At 40.4% G+C, this 25,209-nt stretch overlaps 1 protein-coding gene across 5 annotated transcripts in view; it reads right to left on the bottom strand.

Annotated features, from left to right (window-relative positions):
• Positions 1 to 13,494: 13,494 nt before the first annotated feature.
• Positions 13,495 to 25,209, bottom strand: part of FEZ2 (fasciculation and elongation protein zeta 2) — a 30,416-nt gene continuing 18,701 nt past the window's right edge. For 2 of the 5 annotated variants that reach the window (XM_052805595.1, XM_052805599.1), the window contains 3 exons: positions 24,880 to 24,955; positions 22,557 to 22,622; positions 13,495 to 15,665 (listed from right to left, as the gene is read on the bottom strand). In XM_052805595.1, coding sequence (XP_052661555.1) covers positions 15,649 to 15,665; positions 22,557 to 22,622; positions 24,880 to 24,955 — 159 coding nt within the window. In that variant the 3' untranslated portion in view covers positions 13,495 to 15,648. Of the gene's footprint in view, positions 15,666 to 16,115; positions 16,145 to 22,556; positions 22,623 to 24,509; positions 24,611 to 24,879; positions 24,956 to 25,209 lie in introns of those variants that run through there. The other 3 variants (XM_052805596.1, XM_052805597.1, XM_052805600.1) reach the window with 3 other exon arrangements.

A 25,209-nucleotide genomic window follows, 5' to 3' on the forward strand; every position in this document is an offset into this window, starting at 1 on the left:
CCTCCTTCCCCCCAGAGGACAGTCTCCCACTATTTTGCGGTTCCCAGGTGTGGCTGCCTCACCTCAGGCATCCCACCGCCCATGCTGCACACTCCTGCCTCTTACGCTCTGGCCCACTGACATGCGTCCTGCCTTTCTGACCCCACGTGGAGGGGCGGCACCTGAGGCACCTGCCAAATATTCCAAGTTAAAGAGAAAAAAAAAAGAAAAAAGTGAAAGAGGGAGACTGATGAACAAACCCACCCAACCAAAAGAGAGGAGACCGAGTTAACCTGTGCCTCGCAGCGCATATACCCAAGCTGGTAAGAAGAGAGGCTGAAGCTCTGGCTGTTTCCCCCACTGGTTCTGTGAGCAGCCGAAACACCTCTTCAGCAGCACCGTCCCGATTAGTGCGACTCACGTTCGTAAACCTTGTTAGTCTTGGGGGGAAGAGAGACTGGCCCTGCACTCCAGTGCTGGGGCACGCACTTGCAGTGGAGACGGACATGCAGATCCCTGGCTGGAGGCAGCAGGACAATGCTGTCTGCAAGGGCAGAGAGCTCGCCAGCTACAGATACTGTTTTATCCCTGCTCTTTTTGATTTTTAAAACTGTATTTTCTAACAAAAAGGCTCAGCTTTCACAAAGTAGGACTTTCAAAGAACAATTTAATTTCACAAAATCCTTTACGTGGTAAAGCCTATAAATCCCCTTCAGCTTTCACATACAGTCTTACTGAATACAGTGCTTTTACCAGTCAGTGCTGAGGCAGGTCACTGATCACAGCTGATGACACTGACCACAGAACCAACCAGGGACCACTACAAGTGACTTAAAAGAAGCCCAGATGTAAAAATTAATTTATTGTTTCAGATGAGATGAAAGCAAACTAGCTGTAAGTAAATGTACATAAACATTAAAATGCTAATGACTGGCTCCAGGGCACTAAATGCCTTCAAAACAGGCACTGAATTCCAGTGAAATTGAAGGTATATCACGGCTGGGCATCCGTCCTGAATTCGGCTGGGGTAGAGTTAATTGTCTTCCTAGTAGCTGGTACAGTGCCATGTCTTGGATTCAGTATGACAAGAATGTTGATAACTCACTGATGTTTTCAGTTGTTGCTAAGTAATGTTTAGACTAAGTCTAGGATTTTTCAGCTTCTCATGCCCAGCCAGCAAGAAGGCTGGAGGGGCACAAGAATTTGGGAGGGGACACAGCCAGGACAGCTGACCCAAACTGGCCAACGGGGTATTCCATACCATGTGACATCATGCCTAGTATATAAACTGGGGGGAGTTGGCCTGGGGGGGTGGATTGCTGCTCAGGAACCAACTGGGCCTCAGTCGGTGAGTGGTGAGCAATTGCATTGTGCATCACTTGTTTTGTACATTCCGTTTCTTTTATTATTATTATTTTATTGTTGTTACTATTATTATTAATATTAGTTTCTTCCTTTCTGTTCTGTTAAACTGTTCTTATCTCAACCCACAAGTTTTACCTTTTTTTTCCAATTCTCTCCCCCATCCCACTGGGTGGGGCAGGAAGTGAGTGAGCAGCTGTGTGGTGCTTAGTTGCTGGCTGGGGTTAAATCATGACAGTCCTTTTTGGCGCCCAACATGGGGCTCAAAGCGTTGAGATAACGACAGATCTGACCAGAGCATGTTAAAACAAATTTGTTACAAGCATTCATTATATTAGTTTAATACTTGCTGGTCACAATGTCAATTTATGGGCTCTTAGAGTTGTGGTGCTTGTTTTTAGAGTTCTGTTATGTATCACCTCACTTGCTGTATATAGTCCCTGTGCTGCTTCTTATCAGCCATGGGAGGTGGATTAAGGTTTTTGCTTTGATGTACTGTGTAATACTGGCTTATGGTACGATAAAATTGTCAGTCATGGGACTAATCCGGTATTTGCACTCAGCATTGTCATCACCTCTATACTTTGGGAGCCATCTGTGGGAAACTATTAATAATTACACCCTTTACCTTTCCTTCTTGGAGAGCCAATCTATAGGCGAGACACATTTCCTCCCCTTTCCCTTCTCCTCCAGTCTAACTACAATAGTGTCTGAGAATTTTGAAAAATTTGAATATCCTTGGGATGTTAAAACCAGCATGGTCCTATTGCTAGGAACTTGTGTGTTCCTGAATGTGGTTCAGGTCTTGTTTAAGGTTAAACAACTATTTAAGAAAATCACCCAGAGATCTGCCCTGAGGCTGGATAATTATGAGTGGCAGGGTGTGTGGGGTAGTATGGGCAAATGCCTAGGGTAGTGGTCACCTCTGGTGTTTTGGAACTTCACCCCTGAACAAGTGCAGAATCCGGAAGAACTAGTAAAATATTTGGAAAAAGTATGCTGTCACCCTAGCATTTCCAGAGAGACACAAATCACTGCAATGTGCTGGGGCCCGGCCCATGCCTATCGAGCCCTGTTCGACACAACTGAGTAACCTCAAGGGGAAGAGAAGGTCTCTGGATGTGACAACAAAACAGCAGGCACCGCGGCCATTCCAACCCCTGCGACAGGCACCGCGGCCACCCAAACCCCGGCGACAGGCACCGTGGCCACTCCAATCCCTCTGGCAGCAGAGTGCTGGCCACAATTTGCTTTCACTTGGAGGGGCATCCAGTACACTCGGAATTGGCTGCCCCAGGGGTGGAAACACAGCCCCACCATTTGCCATGGACTGATCCAGGTCGCACTGGAGAAGGGTGAAGCTCCAGAACACCTGCAGTACATTGATGACATCATTGTACAGGGCGACACAGCAGAAGTATTTTTTGAGAAAGGGAAGAAAAAAATCCAAATTCCAAAAGCCGTTTTTGCCATAAAAGAAAGTAAGGTCAAGGGACCTGCACAGGAAATCCGGTTTTTAGGAATAAAATGGCAAGATGGGCGATGTCAGATCCCAATGGTTGTGATCAACAAAATAACAGCTTTGTCTCCACCAAAGAGTAAAAAGGAAACACAGACTTTCTTAGGCATTGTGGGTTTTTGGAGAATGCATATTCCAAACTACAGTCCGATTGTAAGCCCTCTCTATCAAGTGACCTGGAAGAAGAACAATTTTAAATGGGGCCCTGAGCAACAACAAACCTTTGAACAAATTAAATGGGAAATTGTTCATGCAGTAGCCCTTGGGCCAGTCCGGGCAGGACAAGATGTTAAAAATGTGCTCTATACTGCAGCCGGGAAGAATGGCCCTACCTGGAGCCTCTGGCAGAAAGCACCCGGGGAGACCCGAGGCCGACCGCTGGGGTTTTGGAGTCGGGGATACAGAGGATCTGAGGCTCGCTATACTCCAACTCAAAAAGAGATATTGGCAGCATATGAAGGAGTTCGAGCTGCCTCAGAAGTGGTTGGTACTGAAACACAGCTCCTCTTAGCACCCCGACTGCCAGTGCTGGGCTGGATGTTCAAAGGGAAAGTCTCCTCTATACATCACGCGACTGATGCCATGTGGAGTAAGTGGGTCGCACTGATCACACAACGGGCTCACATAGGAAGCCCCAGTCACCCAGGAATTTTGGAAGTGATCACGGAGGGGCCAGAAGGCAAAGATTTCAGAATACCGCCAGAGGAGGAGGTGATGCGTGCTGAAGAGGCCCCACTGTATAATAAACTGTCAGAAAATGAGAGACAAAATGCCCTGTTCACTGAGGGGTTGCATTGTGGGAAAACATTGGAGGTGGAAGGCTGCTGTATGGAGTCACAGAATCATAGAATCATAGAATCATTTCGGTTGGAAAAGACCTTCAAGATCATCAAGTCCAGCCATCAACCATGCCCACTAAACCATGTCCTGAAGTACCCCGTCTACTCGCTTTTTGAAGTCCTATAGGACATGTCACAGAAACTGCTAAAGGAGAAGATGAATCTAGTCAGACAATGGGACTCATTTCCAAAACAACCTCATAGATACCTGAGCCAAAGAGTGTGGCATTGAGTGGGTATATCACATTCCCTATCATGTACCAGCCTCCAGGAAAATCGAACGATACAATGGACTGTTAAAGTCTACATTGAGAGCAATGGGGGGTGGAACCTTCAAACATTGGGATACACATTTAGCAAAAGCCACCTGGTTAGTCAACACCAGAGAATCTGCCAATTGGGGTGACCCTGCCCAGTCAGAAATTTTACGTACTGTAGAAGGGGATAAAGTCCCTGTAGTGCACATAAAAAATATGTTAGGGAAGACAGTCTGGGTTACTCCTGCCTCAGGCAAAGGCAAACCCATTAGTGGGATTGCTTTTGCTCAAGGACCTGGGTGCACGTGGTAGGTGATGCAAAAGGATAGAGAAGTCTTATGTGTGCCTCAAGGGGATTTGATTTTAGGTGAGAATAGCCAATGAATTAAATTATATGATGTTAGTTGGTATATAGCCCTGCCACTGTATGTTATCATTACTATAATTGTTATATGCTATATCCATAGTATTACAGTAAGAATCACTTAGATCAAGCAAGAATGAACTTTGATAAAACTGAGCGAAGCGCAGTAGCGATGGAACCAGAACTGGCTCCAGCATGCAAAAATCCAACATTGCACACCATCCTCCTGCTGCGCCCAATGTCACCCGCTCACTGTACTGCACTGAAGCCTGATCCTGCTCTGCTGACTTCACAGACTTCACACCATCCCCCCTTCCCGGAAAGACTGGTATGACAGATGGAGCCTGAAGTCAGGGACTAAACGAACTCAACAAACATTTTATAGAGATGGCCCATAGTCTAAGGGAATGATTTCTCTGTGTGTGTGTGTATATCTATCTATATCTATATCTATCTCAAAGGACAGAAAAAGTGATGGTGATTGATTAGGATGCATTGGAAAGTATGGCACCTGAGCATAACATAAATGGTATAGAATAAGTGGTGGATACTGTCCTGAATTCGGCTGGGATAGAGTTAATTGTCTTCCTAGTAGCTGGTACAGTGCTGTGTTTTGGGTTCAGTATGAGAAGAATGTTGATAACTCACTGATGTTTTCAGTTGTTGCTAAGTAATGTTTAGACTAAAGTCAAGGATTTTTCAGCTTCTCTATGCCCAGCCAGCAAGAAGGCTGGAGGGGCACAAGAATTTGGGAGGGGACACAGCCAGGACAGCTGACCCAAACTGGCCAAAGGAATATTCCATACCATGGGACATAATGCCCAGTATATAAACTGGGGGGAGTTGGCCTGGGGGGGCAGATTGCTGCTCAGGAACTAACCAGGCATTGGTCAGCGAGTGGTGAGCAATTGCATTGTGCATCACTTGTTTTGTACATTCCGTTTCTTTTATTATTGTTGTCATTTTATTGTTGTTACTATTATTATTATTATTAGTTTCTTCCTTTCTGTTCTGTTAAACTGTTCTTATCTCAACCCACGAGTTTTACCTTTTTTTTTCCAATTCTCTCCCCCATCCCACTGGGTGGGGGGGAATAAGCAAGCAGCTGTGTGGTGCTTAGTTGCTGGCTGGGGTTTAACCACAACAGCATCACACTGCAGTGACCCCATCACACTGCAGTGATGGATTGTTTAGATAACCTTAGGCACTGGAAACCCAGGCCTAAAGGTGGAAAACCCTCAGGTTTTTGTAAGAATTAAATATATACTCATTGGGGAGCATTAAAAAGAGATTACATACCTCACACTCAGTATTTAATCCCCCAAAGAATGAACTCCCATACATACTACTGTATGATAAGGTATTCAGAGCTCCTCCCCTGGGCCAGCTTTTGTAGCTAAGCAAATTATCATGTTGTAATAAACTTTGTAAAACATGGTTTTCATTAATAATGAATAAGAATACATAAAGGCTTTCCTGTGTTTGTCATATCGCCTTCACAGAGTGATCTAGTGTGAATAGTTTATCTTTGGACCTCATGTTGAAATGTAATACTCGAACTGAAAGAGGATGCTTCAAAGGTGACTGATTGCTGCCATCCTGTGGCAGGCACATGTATTTCAGACTGACACTTGCTAGAGAGAAAATACTCCTTTAAAAGGTGTCATTTTAGAAAGAACTCTTAATATCTCATATTATTCTTAAATGCCACAGAAAGCAAGCTAGACGTCTGTAAATGCCAGTCTTCAAATCTTAGAAAGCCATGGGCCATTACAGCGATTCTAGCAGAAATGACTCTCCTAAGCAGAAAGTAAGGACCAGATGAGAAGAGGCTCATGTCCCCTTTTAAACTGAAAGATATTGCAGTATTCAGTGGTCTAACTCCAGAAAGGGCGGTAACCCTAACCCAGCTCTAACCCTAACCATATCAGACTGCCAGTTCCAGAATGCACATAAATACAAGGATCTCCCTGTTTCTGATGGTTAACTCCGCTGGTGTCCTCAATTGGAAAAGCCATCAGATGGCTCAAATAACGTAAGCCCACAATGCAATAGCACTGTTCCTAACACTGAATCTAAAGGGTGGGGATATAAATAAATCAGTAGATGACCAACGGGCTGTTGCTTTCCGAGAATCTATTTCTCACATCTTGTCCCCAGTTTCAGTCTTTTGGGGGAGAAATGCAGTTCACTACAACATGGCTGTGAGACCCAGGCAGCTGGGAGCACATGTGAGAACTTGCAGACTGACAGCAACATGCTTTTTAACTCCAGATGAGCTGGAGACTCCAGACAGACAAACTGAAGGTTTAAGAGATCCCAGCCTGAACAAAACTTGAACCCTGTGAAACAGTACAGTGATCACACAATCCTGGAGAAGCTACAGTTTGCAGAAAAGACCAGAACTGTTGAGTGTGGCACTTAAATCTCACCCTTGGCCAAGACTAAACATTATATGGAACTGAGACACCAGACCTGACTGGAAGGCAGAGAAGCAGAGAGTCTTCAAGACGCCTGAGACTCTGCAGGCCCTGACAAATATGGCCACAACTGAGACCCAGATTTCTAGAACTGTTTTCTTGTTAGAGAACCAAAGGCTTCACAGGGACTGAAAACTAGCTGGTATCCTATGCAAGGCTGCTGTGTCCTACAGCAGGCTGTGCTGCGTCCTTGGAACGGGCCCTCAGAGTGGACCCCAGGAGACTTTGCACCTAGTCACCCACATTCTCCTCTAGCAAGACACTCTCCACGCTCTCGTGCGCCTCACAGGCAAAATTGCATCCACTTGTTGAAGAAGCCATGAAGCAACACACTGAAGGATTCACAACACTATTTAGTAACCTTTGCAGGACTCCTATACTTCCTGTAACTAGACAGGTGCCCGCTCTTTCATAACACCAGCCCTTAGACACCACCAGGAACAATTCACAAGCACCAAGGTTACCTGTACCAGTCCTGGTCCTGCCTTTGATGCCAGACTGTGAATGCTCCCATCTCAAATAGTGAAGACAGAGTCTCTTCCACCCTGCAGATACCAGGTTCTGTGAGGGTCCAAGTCCAATTCACAGCAGAGTAAATATCACTTACCTCCTGCTACCTTCACCTGTGCTGCCCAAGACCTCAGCAGAACAGGCATTCGGCTAGATTGTTAAACCTAAAGGACAGGTAGACACTCGGAAAGCCGGTATGATGTGCATCATCTCTGAACTGTGAAGTCTGCACAAAGATGATGAGAAGCCATTACAGACCACAGCAGGACTGTGCCCCAGAGATCCACATGCAGCCCAGCCTTGTTTTCCCCTTAGCACATAATGACTGAGCAGGCAAAAAAACTGCTGAGTCCCTCTATTGCCAGCTGAGAACTAGACCATAACAGCCTCCACAAACAAACCAACTTACACGAACACAGAAAAAATGGGAGCTTCAGTCTCCCACACACTCTCTGAGGCATGCACTGACAATCTCCTCTTTCACCCAGACCTCCTCCTTCTCAACAGCCCCTTCCCTTCTTCTGGGCTCAGTACTCAATAGCTTGCAGCAGCCAGACCGCGTTTCTGCCCATCAACCTCACACCCGCTGCGTCAGCAGCTGCCTCTGGCTCTGACTGCTTCTCTGTGCTAGCAGCCCACCACAGCCAGCCAGCCCTGCAACTCCTCGTTTGCCCTCAGTGTTGTCAGCACCCCCAACACATACTTGCTCAGCTTCTGAGATGCTTCTTTGCTTACCCAGACACAACTTCCCCAACACCCAGCTCCCTCCTGAATTTCCCCTCTTCAAAGATAACTACTTACATTCCATGGGATATTTCAAAGGGAGAAGGGAGCTTACAGCTACTAATATAAATGAAGAGCCACTAGGCTGGGAAAGGGGAAAAAGAAAAAACATTGCAGTAGCAGGGAGAGGATAGTCAGTCCATCATGTTCCTCTTACTGAGGCAGGGAGCAAGGGTTGCCACAGAGATAGCCTCAGGCTAGCAGGAGCAGGTTTGTGAGGGAGCACAGACAAGAGAAGGTGCAGGAAGGGCCACGTAGAAAGGAACACGGGCAGAGGCAGGGAAAGTTAGCCACTGTGGGACTCAGCCCTGCCCAGGAAACACCACAGGCTGATGAGCGGTACAGGCCAGAAGGAAGCAACGAAGACCTTCCAGTGGTCCTGCTGGTGCATGTCCTGAGTCAGTAAGTCTCTGCTGTTGGTAATACCGAGTATATCTGGTCTTACCTTCTGAGGTCTATCCATCCATAGCTGATCTCCACCTGCTCCTGAGCTCTTTCATAGTGGCAAAGAACACAGCTGTCTCCTGACCTTCCAACACTTTGTGTTGTCTAGACTCTGCCAGCTTTCAGCTGTGAGAAGGGGATTATTTCCCTGTTCCAGGGAATAAAGTTTCTACAAGAGAATGCTAAAGGTATGGATTGCATGGTATATTCTCATCTCCTGTTCCTGGTATTGCTCTAATGACTGAAACATGCTTGTGAATTGTTTAGGGATAATACTAATGGAAAGTCCATTGAAATCCATTCTGTGTTCTTCAGACACTTGTTTATTTAAATAGGCTTTTCAAAACTCACATTTTCTTTGAAAAAAATTCTAGCTACATATGTAAACTTTGTTCTGGGAGCCATTTGTAAGAGTGCAGAATTGTCTGTAGGCAGCCAACAGAGCTGTTGATCAACACTTGAAAAGAAAATGTCACTATCAGTTATTGTCAAAGGCTACATGACAAAGAACGACCATTAAGTTTGCTAACCCAGACATGCATGATTAGATACAGGGCTCTTAAAATTACCCTGAAAACTACAGGATTTTACTTGATTTTTACTCCAAATTTCAACACTTGCTGTTCTAAGCCAGCAAAGTCATACTTCAACTTCTTAAAAGTCAGTTCAGAGCAGTACAGAAATTTATGAGGCACTGGAAAAGCAATGTCTACAGAAGCAGGAAAAGAAGACATCGCTGTCCATCCTTCATGGCTGAAATGTCATACAGAAATCCTAAGGATGGCAAAAGCTCTGTCCTACTGAAGCTGTCACCACTGCAGTGGTTCTGCAAGACCCTCCTTCCGTACCAAGTGCTTATGCAGCACAGCTCGCTCTTGTGCTGTTTGGTGTAACAGGCAACTGTAGTGCCATGTTGTGCTCCAATGTCTGGAATGTTCACAGGGGAATCGCCCACTGCACTGAATGCAAAATGAAGCCTTCTAGGGCTCAATCTTTTACAATCTCAGATATGCATTTAGAGGAAGCAATCATTCAATTTTAGGCAAACACTCAGTGGTTCTGGTGACAATGAGGTTTAGATCAGGCTGATATGACTGTTCCCTCCATGCATCAATGACAGATGCATGTACAAGGAAGCAGCTCTTCACTCAACTATTTTCATGCTATTGCTAGCAGACATCATCAACTTCTTCTGGAAATGAAAGAGACAGAGGTTCTGCATTTGCCTTTTTCAAATTTATCTCAAGGAACAATTTCTATCCTTCAGGTTGGAAAGAGGTGAATGCAAGTAATGCTGCAGAGATTTTTTTTCATGATGAAATAGCTGTAAGGTGTTTTGAGGGACTTCCATGCTCATTCAGGAATCTCCCAACCCCAGATTCCAAAACACGCAGATTAACGGCATGATCTATAGAGGGCTTACTTTGCACGATTAGTTTTCCTGTGAAGGCAATACAAGGAGAAGGAGAAACATGCCTGGGAGTAGTCAATGATTTGTCTAAAGATAAAAATTAACTGACATTTTAACAGCAATGCTGACATTCCACTCGAAAGACTTCCTGTACACCAGCCTGCTTGAGCTGGGCAATGGAATATTCCTGAAGGCCAAAAATGCAGTCAGCGGGAAAATCTGGATTGTTTCCTCTGAACTGGTCAGTCCCCTGAACGCCATCAAGCCACAGAACTGTGCAGGATTGCGTATCAACAGAAACATGTAGGATCAGAACTTGCTTTCCATAGTTTTGAAAAAACCGGGGCATTCTCCAAACATTTTCCTGATCAAGGAAATCCAAACACTTCACCTTCTTTGCTGAGTTTTTCATCCCATTGTATTCAGCCTAAGTTATAACATGTTGTTTCCAAGAAACATGTACTTGAATTCATAAATTTGCATGCAATGCTACAGAAAATTAGAATTAATATTTATTACATAAAGTTAACATAAAACCCAAACACAATGACAGGTTGGAAAATGAACAACAAAATTATGAGCTCTATTTAAATTAGCGTTCAGTGCAAAGAGAGGCTTCTATCCAACTTTTGCAGATTATAAAGGAGAGAAAAACAAAACACAGCGACAAAACTCAGTAACTAGTTCTCCCAGTTCATACAGTTTCTTCAACAATTATTGTTAGGACTGGATACTGATCAGCTAATGCAGAGAGCCATCACTGATCAACACATTCAAACAAAAAGGCAAGAACTCCTGTATTAGGTCCTTATGAAAAGAACATGAGTAAGGGAACAAGACACTTCATTTCACCAGCTAGGACAAAGCACTTAAAAAATGAAAGCATTCCTTCTAATTCTTCAGTGATAAGAAACTCTGCAAGGAAGGTATCTAGCACTTCTCCATCATTAGATGGGCCCTAAAAAACCCTCCTAGCACTCGCTGCTACCTGCAAAATTGTAGACATCTTGGAAAGAAATTGTATTATCTTAGCAATGGAACAGGTAGATTTCCTGTATGACAGAGTTTCTTTCTAGGCTTAAAATAAACACTGCTGTGCCTCCAAGAGAAGCAGAACACTAAATTCACTCAACATGACTCAAGATCCATTTTGTTCTGAGATTTCATTTTTTACTGGATGACAGAGTTTTTATGGTTTCTGGAGTGACTTTATATCCAGGGATAACTTGGAGGTTCAGGAGAAGTTTTAAAAATTACGATTGATATCTGAATCAGAAAAATAGTTCCAAACCCACATGGATTCTGTTACTGTTACAATACAGCCTGTATTGGTTTTGTGTGGCAAGGTTTTGGTAGCGGGTGGGGTTACAGGGGTGGCTTCTGTAAGAAGCTGCTGGAAGCTTCCCCTGTGTTCGACAGAGCCCATACCAGCCGGCTCTAAGACAGACCCGCCGCCGGCCAAGGCCGAGCCAATCAGCGATAGTGGTAACGCCTCTGTGATAACATTTTTAAGAAGGAAAAAAGTTGGGACGGCGGTATTTTTCGGCAGCCGGAGAGAGGAGTGAGAACATGTAAGAGAAACAACCCTGCAGACACCAAGGTCAGTGAAGAAGGAGGGGGAGGAGATGCTCCAGGCGCCGGAGCAGAGATTCCCCTGCAGCCCGTGGGGAAGACCATGGTGAGGCAGGCTGTCCCCCTGCAGTCCATGGAGGTCCACGGTGGAGCAGATATCCACCTGCAGCCCGTGGAGGACCCCACGCCGGAGCAGGTGGGTTCCCGAAGGAGGCTGTGACCCCGTGGGAACCCCGCGCTGGAGCAGGCTCCTGGCAGGACCTGCGGATCTGTGGAGAGAGGAGCCCACGGAGCAGGATTTCTGGCAGGACTTGTGACCCCGTGGGGGGCCCACGCTGGAGCAGTCTGTGCCTGAAGGACTGCACACCGTGGAAAGGACCCATGCTGGAGCAGTTCGTGAAGAACTGCAGCCCGTGGGAAGGACCCACGTTGGAGAAGTTCGTGTAGGACTGTCTCCCGTGGGTGGGACCCCACGCTGGAGCAGGGGAAGAGTGTGATGAGTCCTCCCCCTGAGGAGGATGAAGCGGCAGAAAATAACGTGTGATGAACTGACCGTAAACCCCATCCCCGTCCCCCTGTGCCGCTGGGGGGGTGGTAGAGAATCCGGGAGTGAAGTTGTGCCCGGGAAGAAGGGAGGGGTGGAGGGAAGGTGTTCTGAGATTTGGTTTTATTTCTCATTACCCTACTCCGGTTGATTTGTAATAAATCAAGTTAATTTTTCCCCAAACTGAGTCTGTTTTGCCCGTGACGGTAATTGGTGAGTGATCTCTCCTATCCTTATCTCGACCCACAAGCTCTTTGTTATATTTTCTCTCCCCTGTCCAGTTGAGAAGGAGGGGGAGTGATAGAACAGCTCTGGTGGGCACCTGGCATCCAGCCAGGGTTAACCCATCACACAGCCCCATCACCCAAAAGAAAGATACACTTTGCAGAATGAGACATGTCAGTAAGGTCAGACTTGAGTGCATCAGAGCTGAGAACGCTTCACTATAAAGCTTTGCTTCTAGGCCCTTGCCAAAATGGCAACTACCAATACAGTTAAGTGGAGCAAGCTGCTGATCTCCACTGCCCATTGCTGCCATAGCTGGAGAAGCAGGCTTCCTGCTACACAGGCTCTGAATCATCTACAACTTCAGGAGTTGAAACCTGTATCTTAAATTGTCCCCTTGGAAATAAGGAAGGAGCTGCTGTAAATGATGCTGCGCTGAGATACACACTTGATTACCAACACTGTTGCCAAGCACACAAAGTGCCACTTCTGGGCTAGCTGCAGTTTCCAAGTGACAAGCACACAGAAGAATACCAAGGTAATCCAGTCTGGAAGCAACAGTCATGTGAACTGCTGCAATAAAACCACCACTCCGAGTTAAAGGCTACAATTACCTGGCACAGTCAACAGCAGATGTTCTTTATCACCAATTATCTACACCAGCTGAGAGTCCAGCTAAATTATTATCTTTCACCAGAAGGGAACCAACATAGTTTTCAAGTTTCTTTCCTTAACCAAGAAAATACAATTCTAGGACTCTTTACTACCTCTAACATACTGTCCAGACATTTCCTGACTCAAAATTTGACTCTAGCCAGCAAGTGAATAAGCTTATATCAAATGAAATAGCTAAAACCCAGAAAAAGGGTTTGATTAAAAAAAAAAAGAAAAAAAAAGGCTATTAAAGCAATTGATACAAATAACCTAACTTTAAGTAACTTAAAATTCAATTATTTTAAAGAGACTTTGCTTCCCAGACTCTTCGTATTAAAAATGGAACAGATTTTAGTAAAAATGTATTTTTACCAAATCTCTTCTAGGGTATTTGACAGCAACTGTTCTTGGGTGGCCATTTACAGCTATCACGTGCTAAAACTAAAAAGAATAATGAAATCCTGCTCCCTGAAAGAATGCAAGACTCAATAATGCATCTGGAAAAAGAAAGCATAATAGAGAATATGAAGTACATAGAACTCAGCAGAAAAGCAGATTTGCATGGTTCTTTTTATTCAAATCTTTTGAGATCTATTTTTTTATGTACATATATAGGTATATATATATAACACTTGCCACCTTTGGCAGCTGTTTTTTTAATGCCAGAATACTACATACAAGGTAAACAGGTACTTTTCATAATGAAGTGCTTAGCTCACTAAAGCTGTTTCTGGTCTTTAGTGTTGGGTTTTCTTTCAAGTTTTACTGCCTTTAGTATTTTGTGACTAAGTCATCCAAGATTTGCTACAACTAACATCACAAACTTTGTCAGAAGGTTGTTTTTTGGTTTTGTTTTTTTTCTTTTTTTAATAAATTCTTCCTTTAATTTTCTTCTTTTTTGTTCCATCTTGTCACCTCAAGCCTCTAAAGTAGGTTGAAACATCTCTGAATAGATCTCATTTGGAGACATGGTGTGTTTCACAGCATGTGCATCTTTTTTAAAAAAGTGAAGCAAAGCAGGGTCATCCCCTTTGCCAATTTCCAAACATCAACAGTCAACATCAAGCATTTCTACAGAAAAAGCATGCCATAGTAAGTTCGTAACACATCAACTAAAGAAATAAATGGCAGCTTCCTTGTTAAAAGAAACCACAAATGAAGTAGAATAAAGCAACAAAAAAACCCTTCCTCACCTATGACACACTTATGCAGAGGATCAATTTATTCCTGAGCAAGCTGGCAGGTATCCATTGGTGGTCTAGTGGGGGAGAGGGGGGATGAAGGAATTTTAAGCTGAAAACTTTACCAACTGAAAAAGGCACAAAAGACAAAAATATTGAGGCCTTTAGAAAAAAAAAAGAGAAAGCATAATGAGAACTATTTTCAAACTAAATGTGTTTTACTGATCAAATGACAATGATAAAATTGAGTCTTAAAGAAGTGACACAAGGTATTCAGGAGCAAATTTCTCTTCAACTAACAAAAAGATTGAAGACTTTAAATGGAAAAAAATGGTTGAAGAAAAGACATGTTTATCTCTTTAGAACCTATCTTCCAGTGCCTTCACATATACAGTATATAAATCTGGGTGTAGAATCAATAGGAATTCATCCTAGATAATAGTTCCTTTATTTTTATTAAGTACTTCTTATATTTCAATCTAATCTTTAAGACTGGCAAAATTATTTGTGACAAGTATTTAATGTTGAGATTATGGGGTGCGTTTCTTTTACAGGCTTTTTAAAATACATTCTCATCTGTTTGAATGCAGATACATCATCACAGACGAGACAGTGCATACAATTTACAAGAGAGATTTGTAGTAAAATTTAGAGATACACAACAATGAACGTCTCAATATAATACTAACTTGGAACCCAGGTGCAAGTTTTTCAAACTGTACATGTATTTTTAAAAAGAGATAGCCATTTAAAATGTTTATATATTGAAGCATTTTCATTAAGATCAAACACTTATTAAAACCAGTAAAATTATAGCAGCAATATGGGAGAATATCTAAGCCACCTGAACATTAATAATTAAAATAAAACCAAATATGAAATATTACATTACTCAGATGTTTGTGTTAAATAAAAAGGATAGGTAACACAGCAATTACTTATGCCAAACCATCAAGGAATCTGGATTTGTTCACTGTATGACTGATACTGTTGTATAGTTCAATCAAAGTTACTATTTTAAAAGAAGTGTCAAATGCTGACTTCCACCAACACTGTTCTGGAGTGTTTCCTGGAGAACTCGAATCTTATAGTCCAAGCCTGACGATGATCCTTTTTGCATCTTTGCTCTAGGAACTAAGGATGCTTTTAAATATGTATTCCTTAAAACTAGGCTTATTTTATTTACACTATTCAAAGTTTACTTTTCCTTCCAACAACAAAATGTGCAGGAGGATTTACTACATGCTATACAATGTAAAAATAGACTTTAAAAAGCCAGAACAATGTGAGTAAAACTGTACACTGTTTGTTCCCTGCTCCAGTTCATTGCACTATTAAGTTAAAATGGATGAGTTGTCATGCCAAGAAGACTTACTGTAGGATCAGAAAATCCACGCACACACAGAGGAGGTAAATGCATACTGATTTAGGTATAGTGCCAAATGAAAAAATACTATGAGTTATATCCATGGAAAGCTTCTCATCACAGGAAGGAGCATGGCTAATTCTGAAAGACAGCCCTCTTCATGTAGGACACAGAACTGCAAAAGAACCACAAATACATCTTGATGAATATCAGTGAAGTTAGTCTGTATAAAAATGTACTGTATATACTAATACACTTAAACGTTGACTTCTATCCTATTAGTAACATGGTAAAATCTAGAAATCAGTTGAAACCGACAATTAAGATATCATCCTCCTCTCAAAAGATAACTAAGTGACACAACCCACTATCTTTAACTAATATTATCCAGAAATGAGTTAACTAAAGGTCATGTCTTAAACAGTGCTTTTTTAGGTGTTCTATTAGAATACAGAACATTAAATAAAAGGCGACTCATGCAGTTATATTTTAAAAATAGGCACTGACAATTTGAGATTCTAACTCTACTTTCTAATTCTGGTGCGTGTAGTTGAATCACACAGTGGGAAGATAAGACATGTCCTTCACGTGTTTCTCATTCCTGTTTCACATGTAAGACACAAACCTCAGAGCAATCCAGCTTTCAAACCAGTGCTAGCACAACACAAAAGCAAATAAAGAAGTCAGGTGTAACAATTAAACAAAAACTTCAAAGGCAAGAAAATAAATGTTCTTTTTCTGACATATTTGCATAATTTAAAAATAGAACAAGGTGTAAACTCTTGCTTTATTAAAACAAATGCTGGGTTTTTTTAAGCCTTTATTGGAAGCTTGGAAGATCAGATATGAAGTAGCAAAGCACGCTGGAAGATGGAAAATTATTCTGCTTTCATGACATCTACATTCAGAAAAAAGCCTAAAAGAAAATACTAGACATATTTAATGCATTTCACTCAGCAGTAATGTATAGCGTATTATTTTTAGCACTGTATTTTTATGTCACAATTACTGTTTCAGGACAATTGGAAAAGAACACAAGGCTTAGCAATAAATACATCTTAGAACAGTTTACCGTAAGGATACATCTGTTTTCAATGGCATTTATTTCAGCTATAAATACATAGTTATCTATTGTTATATATAATAGTTTTGAGAATGTCACAATTATTTACGCTTAGATGTGTTCTCGAATTAAGGAAAAAAAAATTAACCTTGCAGGGGTACAGAGAATGATTTATTCAGTTTGTGTATCGTACTGGTAGTATGTTATATTCAAAAATTATCCCTGTACGTGAAGTTAAATTTTCGAATTTTGTGAAAACTGGAAGTAAAACCTAATAATCTTGAAATAATGTGCCTAGATGTGATACCAGACAACCTATCCCTGATATGTTGATTCTGTGTATATCTACAGGCTAACATTTCATATGTATCATTGATTTGTTCCGTAAGTAGCTAAATTAAGGAATCCTTGCTTCCAGCAGATTTCCTCAGATATTTCTCCTTACCCTCGTAACAATAAAACTAGGTAATTCCCCTTCCCACAACTCCTTCCTCAGCTTCTAGTTTAAATTTGCTATGAACTCCATCCCAGCAGGTCCTCCCCATATTGTTCCTCTGTCCTCACGCCTCCAAACTGGTAGAAGGTATTCTAAGTGCATTCACTGGTACGTGAATCCATAAAAGCTATCTGGCCAACTGGATGTTGGCTTTTCAAAGCAAATAGCCTTTAGCTCAATAGAAATAGTGGTTTCAGTCCTTCTCCTACCTAGATGCAGTTACCTACAGTATTTGTGAAATGCAGTTATTCCCGCAACCCTTCTTTCTGTCTTGTGGGGTTGAAATTGGCAATTATTATTTGTGAGGCTGAAGAGACAGACAACATGACCACACAAGAGGCATTTTCTTCAGAAAGCAATCTAAACTCGCATACTTCAAGGATTACAGATGCTACTGCTTGTTGCATTATTGTACTTGGCAAATAAATCATAATGCAGAAAGTCATTACATTATACATGCAAGAAGAGAGACTGAAAGCTTCTGTTAAAAAAAAAATTCAATGGGTATAGTCAATAAAAACATGCTTTCATCTAAGGATATGGTATCTATTCTTGTTGCGACACCTAAAACCAATGCAACTACAAGATATGACAAAAATATCTCCATCTGTGCTCCCTGCTTTACAGCTGAACTTGCGCACAAGAAACTTTGCTGCCTACTTGTGTAGGTCTTTCAATGGAAACACAATGTTTTCAAAGCACATTATATTTGTTAAACTATCCAAAAAGATCAGTAGAAAGATGAACACAAACAGCACTTAAATACAGTGAGCTTACTAAGCTGCTACCCGCAGTCCGAAAGTGTGCCAAGATCAAGAATTTCAGTGTTGGCTTGATATTTCTTTCCCTGTCAGCAAGTGCATTCCCCCACCCTCTTCCAAATCTCAGTTTCTACTTCATGACCCCTAGTGAAAAACTATAATAAAAATATTAATATATTAAAATATATTCAGAAAAATGTAAGCACAATTGCAAATGCTTATAAATTTCACGTTACCATCTATTTTCATTCTAAACCTATAAAGCATAATAGGAATCATATGTTCGTGGGGAAGAACTACAATTTACTTGCAAAGTAAATCACTAAGTCCCTTACTAACTTTAGGACAGAAATGTTCACTGAAAAGTAAAAAGAAACAGAACCCCACGAAAGGAAAAAAATCCCCTTGAAAATAATTTAGGTTGCATCAAGAGTAACATGAACAAGAGAAGGTAAGTTACCGCATTGCGTAAGACTCTACATAGAATATGTACATAGTCTGGCATTGGGATACTTACCTCTGAGGAGGTACTCCCTATGGAATAGATCCAGGGGAGAGCTAACTCATCACTGGAAAGAGGGACTTAAGCATGAGGACAAAATGATGATATTTTTAACATTTTGGGGGACACAGGGAACGGCCAAAATTGGGAAAAGAGGATGCTTTAAAAAAAACAAACACCAGAAATAATTTCAAAACTAATAATCCTATTCAGAAATGCTTATGGAGAGGATTGTGGGTTTTTTTTTTTTTTTCTAACATGAAATGTACTGAGTTGCATTGGCCTTTTTCACTTCTCTATTATACTGGATTTGCATATCCCATGTTCTGAGGATTTCCACTTCCAGCATTTCAGAAGCATTAGCTGGTTATGAAAAAAAAGTGCAAGAACGATCTATGGTAACACAGAAGGTCAACAGCAGATCTGGTAGCAGAACTCTCCTTCAAGATCCAGTCCCATGCTCCAGCTCTTGCCCAAACTGCATTGCCAAAACAAACTCACTCAATCATTATTAAATGAAGATATCAAGTATTAGACAACACACACAGAGGGAGTCTGTATGTGTCTTCCTACATGATCCAGATTTAGTCTTTCACAAATTTCAGAATTATTTTGGCATTTAGTTCAAGATATTCAAGATGGTGACACTTCTACAAAACACTATGAAATTCAGAGAAAATACAAACTTATTTCACCGTCTTTTTATCAGAACACCAGTGAATTTGGCAAGATTTCTTGTTAAATCAACACTTATTGCTCAATCTTATGGTTCCATTAACCTTTCCAGGTTCACAGCATTATTCTTTTATTTGTCCCATTACGTTATGCCAGCAATACAATGACAATTGTTAGAATCACTTTTTTCCTGATATTTTTTCTTCAGCTCTTGCTTCTAAACAATCTAAGTAACTTTTCAACAGTAACCAACAATATCTGGGCAAGTTTGTTACTAATTCTGTGGACAGCCATAACACCCACATAAGATGGTATGTTCTAATTTTTTAAAATACCATAGAATAAAAAGACAGTGCTGCTTTAAAAAAAAAAAAAAATCATTAAGGACTGCTAAGATTTTTTTTTCTTTGCTCTGTAAAATGGAATATAGAGCTAGAAAGAAGGTTTCACCTAGTGCTGACAAATGCCACACTAACCAGATTTTCCATAAAACTACACATACCCTATTGTCACATATAATTTACTGCCTGTTTTTCTGTTGTAAGATTGGAAAATGATCCTCAAAGAAACAAGAAGTTAACAGATTTTAACAGAACAAAGTATCCTTGGTGATATAATTCACATATTTCAAAATTTCATTTCTTGATTAAAGCTTAATAAAAGGAAATGGAATCCATTCAGTGTAAGACAATAGCTAGATCATAAAGTAAAAAAATGTAAAATGAATACAATTATCACTGTAACATAAGGATGACTATTACTGGGTCCAGAACTTGTTATCCTCCTGCTTCTTTTAGAAAACAAATTCAAACCCCTAAATCCTCATAATAATTTCACCTTGCCAAGACCTTTTTAGTCTTTCCAGTGAAGAGAGCAGACTCTTCAAAAAGTAGGCCACTCCTTTTGAAATTCAAGGAGTAGGTTGGAATTTCAGGTACAAAAGCTGAGCTGAAAGTTGCTTTAAGTGATTGTATAGAATCATCTAATCTCCCTTTAACAAGCTTTAAAAATAATTTCCAGGCAATAGACAGGTGGCTGGGAGTATTTTGTACCATGTATGAAGTCTCACTGAGGCCTCAGGCCAGAATTTTTAGTGGCAGAAAAACAGAAATAGATTTCAACTTCAGAAACAATTGGAAGACTTTGCCTGTTCCACAGGATAAATCTACACTACAATGTAACACTATCAGCTGAGCTGTAAGTACTTAAGGTAATCTAAACACAGCAATATGAAGCTTAGATAAGGCTACATTGAAAGGAAGAGTAATATTCTGTGCTCACTAGCTTGTAGGACTTCTTGCCATTGTGCCAACAGATCCACAGAAGATCAAGAAAGGCTTAGTTCTGTTCAGTAATAAAATGGTAGCTGAGGGAAAAAAATCACCTTTTCCTTTCAGTATGAGTGATGTGAGTGATTACTCTTCATACTCCCATAATTTGTGTTCTACAATTCAGAGACAACAGTGCTTGTGTATGATGACCTGTTTGATCCAACAGAGTCAATGTGAGTATGATGATTTTGTAATTGTTGCATCTAGCTAGTAGAACATCCCTGGTGATTTTAAAGTCACGAGCCTGCAGAGGCAGAGGTAGGAGGGAACCTCAGTATCAAGCTTCCTAGATCAGCCTGTCATACGTTCAGCTAATCTACTTTTATAAGCCTCCTCTGCAGAAGTTTTCTCCATTTCCCTAGGTGGCCAGTTTCTTCTCAGCATCCTAGTAATCTGAAAGCTTTTCTGGATAGCTAAGTCTAAAAATAAGAGCAGACACTGTAAAGGAAACTATTCATTTCAATCAGTTTCTACCAGATGTATTATGATGAAGAGTAAACAGCTTTAATTATTGGCAACAGTTCATCCTCTTGGGTCAAAGATTCTGCTTAACAAAAAAAGTCTAGTGCCATCACCATTAAGAAAACCTTGATCTTGAGCCTAAATGGCTCTCAGCTCATAATCAAATTCATCTGTCTAATTTAAGAAGGATTTTCAGAAAGGGTAAGTAAACAATGGAGAAATCAAAGGAATCAACTGAAAGGATCGCTGCATTCTTATTGTATGTGGTAGTTCTGCAATGCTACACAAAACTTAGAAATGAGCCTATTCCAACAGGAAGTCTATCAGAGCTTCTAGAATACTGCACGGCACTCTCTTCAGATTTTCTGAAGCAACAGCACACTAAATTTCATCCACAACTTTAACCTGAAAGTACTTTCAAATCTCTGCAAAATGAGAGTGATTAGAAGTCTGTGTAAGAAACACAAAAACCTTTAAAAATCACATGGAGGGACTTAAGTCAAATGACTGTATTTGAAAAAACAGTGAGACTTGGAAAGCATGATACCAAAAGAAGAGGAAAAACTTGGCAGCGTATGAACATGAAACAGAACAAAATATATATTTGGGTGGCAAATAAAAAGGCATCCATCATCCTTTTGTATACCCATTTGTTCAGATCTTGGGAGTTTGATGCATACGCTAAACTTAAACCACTAAGAAGACGGTACCATTTATATGCCAAGAATGAAGTAAAAACATAAGCATTAGTAAGATCTAGGCAAAAAATGAAGTCAGAAGAAAAACATTTGAAAGTAATTTAACAACCTGGAAACTACCTGGAACAACTCCTTAAAGCTAAAGCAAGCAGTGATTTTCAGCATCTGACATTCTAGTAATATAATCAATGTATAAGACTGGAAAATAAATGACTCGTACACAAACCTTTTAAATATAATGTGAAGAAGGTATAACAAGTAAATGTAAAGTAAATAATTTTTACTATTGATCAGAAGGTTAACACTTAAAATGAAGCTATAAGCACTTCATCTAGCAAATGCATTATTACCATAGGCAGTTTGAATTCTGATTCTGAAAAACCTGTACAACACAAGTTTTTAACTATACCCATTTAACTTTGTAAGCCATACTGCTCTGCTCCGGCTGACGTCCTTCACCTATTTGAATATACACCACATACTTTGCTGTATTATACTATTACAAACAAAATAAACATGTTTTATTTATGAACTATATGCTCAGAAACCTTGGACAAAATAGAATAGCATATAAATGAGAGTTGTGTTTGATAGAAGGGCAACATAATTCATGAATGCTGTAGGACTACTCTTTTCAAAGGAGCTGGGGCTGTTCAGTCTAGAAAAGAGGAGGCTGAGGGGAGACCTTATCACTCTCTACAACTACCTGAAAGGGGGTTGTAGTGAGGTGGGTGTTGGTCTCTTCTGTCAGGTGTCTGGAGATAGGACAAGAGGAAATGGCCTCAAGTTGAGGCAAGGGAGATTCAGGTTAGATATTAGGAAAAATTTTTTTACTGAGAGGGTTGTCAAACATTGGAATGGGCTGCCCAGGGAAGTGGTTGAGTCACCATCCCTGGAGATATTAAAAAAGCGAGTGGACAGGGTACTTCAGAACATGGTTTAGGGGGCATGGTTAATGGTTGGACTCGATGATCTTGAAGGTCTTTTCCAACCGAAATGATTCTATGATTCTAAATACACATCGTAGTACATTAAGTTAATTTAGAATACAAAAAGCCCCGCTAAGACACATACTCACCCTTTAAAATATAGTCTGTTAACAAGCTTGGCACTTTCTCGCTATCCTCTTTCATGGCATGCAGGACTGAAGTATGAAAAAAAAAATTCAGATATTTAGTCATAAATTAAAGACAACATTCTCAAAAGAAATACCGTGGAGCTGTTTCAATTACTCATAGGGATATAACTATCAGATTAGGAAGAAAACTCTTAAATGGAATATGAGAAGATAAAATGAGACACATCATATCTCCACCCTTCACTTGTATAATTCTCACTGAACTCCACAGTAGATGGATGCAAGAGACCCATTTTACTTGGTTAATTATGACAGTGAAATGTCATCAGTCATAACAAAAAAAGCACCCCTTCCCTATAAAATAATCTCAAAAATAAAGTCACCACATCCAAAACTAAAATGTGCTAACAACTACTGGAGGGTTGGGAATCTTAGGCCAAAAAAGTATGCTCCATTACTTAATTTATTTTCCTGATCTTCAACCCGAATCATGGAATAATGACACTTTTCTGGAGAAAACCTGCTGTGAATGATCTGATGAAAATGTTGGTGCTTTTCTTCCCCTGAAATGGTGAACATTAGCAGCTGTAGCTTAGAAAATCTTAAATACATGACTGAATCTGGCATTAACTTTGAATAATGCCAAAATGCCATTTTTGTTACTTGTATCAAGTCAAAATTGTCCATCCTTGCATATTTCTGAAGAAGGAAAACATTTAGACTAGCTAAACTTGACACATGTAAGCTTGTCTCTTACTCCATAAACAAAAACAACAACAATCCTTTATGAAGTGCTCTGGAAATGACTTAAAGAATCAAAAGTACAGAATTATATGGAACAGCAGCAGTATTTAATAAACTCCAAATTCCTCACATTGAGACTCTAAACTCAAAATATAACAAGTGTTTTATTTCAATTTTTATGTTGAAGTAAAACATCAGTGTTCATAACTATGGAATAATACACAGCTTTGAAAGAAAAAACAACCAACCAACCCCAAACACCTGCTTTACTGTCTGCCTTAACAACAGCAGAGAGAGTGAGTCAGAAATCTGCAATTGAGTCACAGGATCAAGGTCCAACCAGCCCACAGAAGGCAATACTGTTAATACTCTTTACACTGCATTTGTACAAGACATTTTGTTAATAAACTGTCAAACACAAAATGTTTTCAGGAGGCTTTAACCTCTCTCTGCTTAACATTGTATTTTTGAGAATATTTTCAAGTGAAATTTAAATATGGCAAGAGGATAAATTTCTCTGCAGGAGTAAATATAAAATGAAAAATCCATTTGTCACAGAGTAAGTATGAATTACCAGCTAAGGGTGCGTACTGCAGAAAAATAAAGGGAATTTAATTCCTGCTTAAACATTTAATTTACTTCAGAATTTGTAAAATACTTCTTTTCTCTTTCTAGGAAACAACCAATGAGTCTTTTACCATCCCTCAGCCACCTGAGGAATCACAGACCCGTGCTGCTGGAAAGCACCTTAAGACGTAGTTAGATCCAAAACTCTGCACTGAGATCTGATCAAATACATTCACGCACTGTACCATCTATTTTTAAACTATAAACCTATAAACCTCAAATGAAGGAAATGCCATTGACTCCCAGAGATGCTCTACTGTATTTCACCACCTTAATAATTATTTTTTTAAAAATACCACCTTATTTTTCATGCAAATTAGAATTAAAAAAAAACCCAAACCAGCGGACTTTGAGCTTATAAATAATTTTGAGGATCTGGCCTAAAAAGATGTGAAGAAAGGGGAATTCAAAGCACTGTCAGAACTCTGGTTTATACTTCCTAATTATTAAAATTTATTAACAAAAAGAAACCCCAACCCAGAGAGAAGCAGGCTGTTTTAAGGGCAATCAAGTGCAATCATTATACAACTACTCTTAAGTGTCCCAACATCCATTCCAATTTTTGGAAGTCCTTACAATAACCTCAGTAAAGCACAGCCAGTTGAAACAAACAGGGGTATATCAGGTACTGTAAGACAGTATTGCAAAATTCCATGACATGCAGTATTTTCCATAAGGCCCACCTGTTGAAATAATGTGAGAACATTTACTTCCTGATACATGCAAGTTTCTAGCCTTCAGGGTTCCAGAAAACAGCTAGAAAATAAACATACCGTGAAGGCTCAGAAAACAAGTAAAAACTGGCCAGAATGCATGGTTAAAAATCATGCAATCTTACGTACATGCCATAGGGTAAGGGGGAAGAGATAACTGTATGGATTCATTGGTTTTGAGCAACCACAGCTGGAAATACAAAGAGGAAAGGATCAGCGGGGGAATTTCATATGCTCACTTTTGGTTAATGTTTGAAGATCTTCAACAGATGGGGGTCCATTTTTCTTCTCATAAGGAATCACAGTTGTTAAGTACTGTCAAATGAAAAACAGTGTTACTTGACAGTCTTTTCAAGCAATTTATGTTGCTTGCATTTTATTTTGCAAAAGTTGTAGCAATTGAAATTGCTAGCCACCAATAAAAGCTTTTCAAAAGATCATATTTCACAAGAGATTAAGATTCTACCTTTCCTATCCCAAAGCTTTTATCACAGAAGCCAACTTTTTTTTTTTTTTTCAAATTCTGTGATCACCTTAGAAGTCATGCAGCTAAACACTAAAAAAAAAAA

This window comes from Harpia harpyja, chromosome 13, assembly GCF_026419915.1.
Source record: "Harpia harpyja isolate bHarHar1 chromosome 13, bHarHar1 primary haplotype, whole genome shotgun sequence".
In the NCBI taxonomy this organism is placed as follows: Eukaryota; Metazoa; Chordata; class Aves; order Accipitriformes; family Accipitridae; genus Harpia; species Harpia harpyja.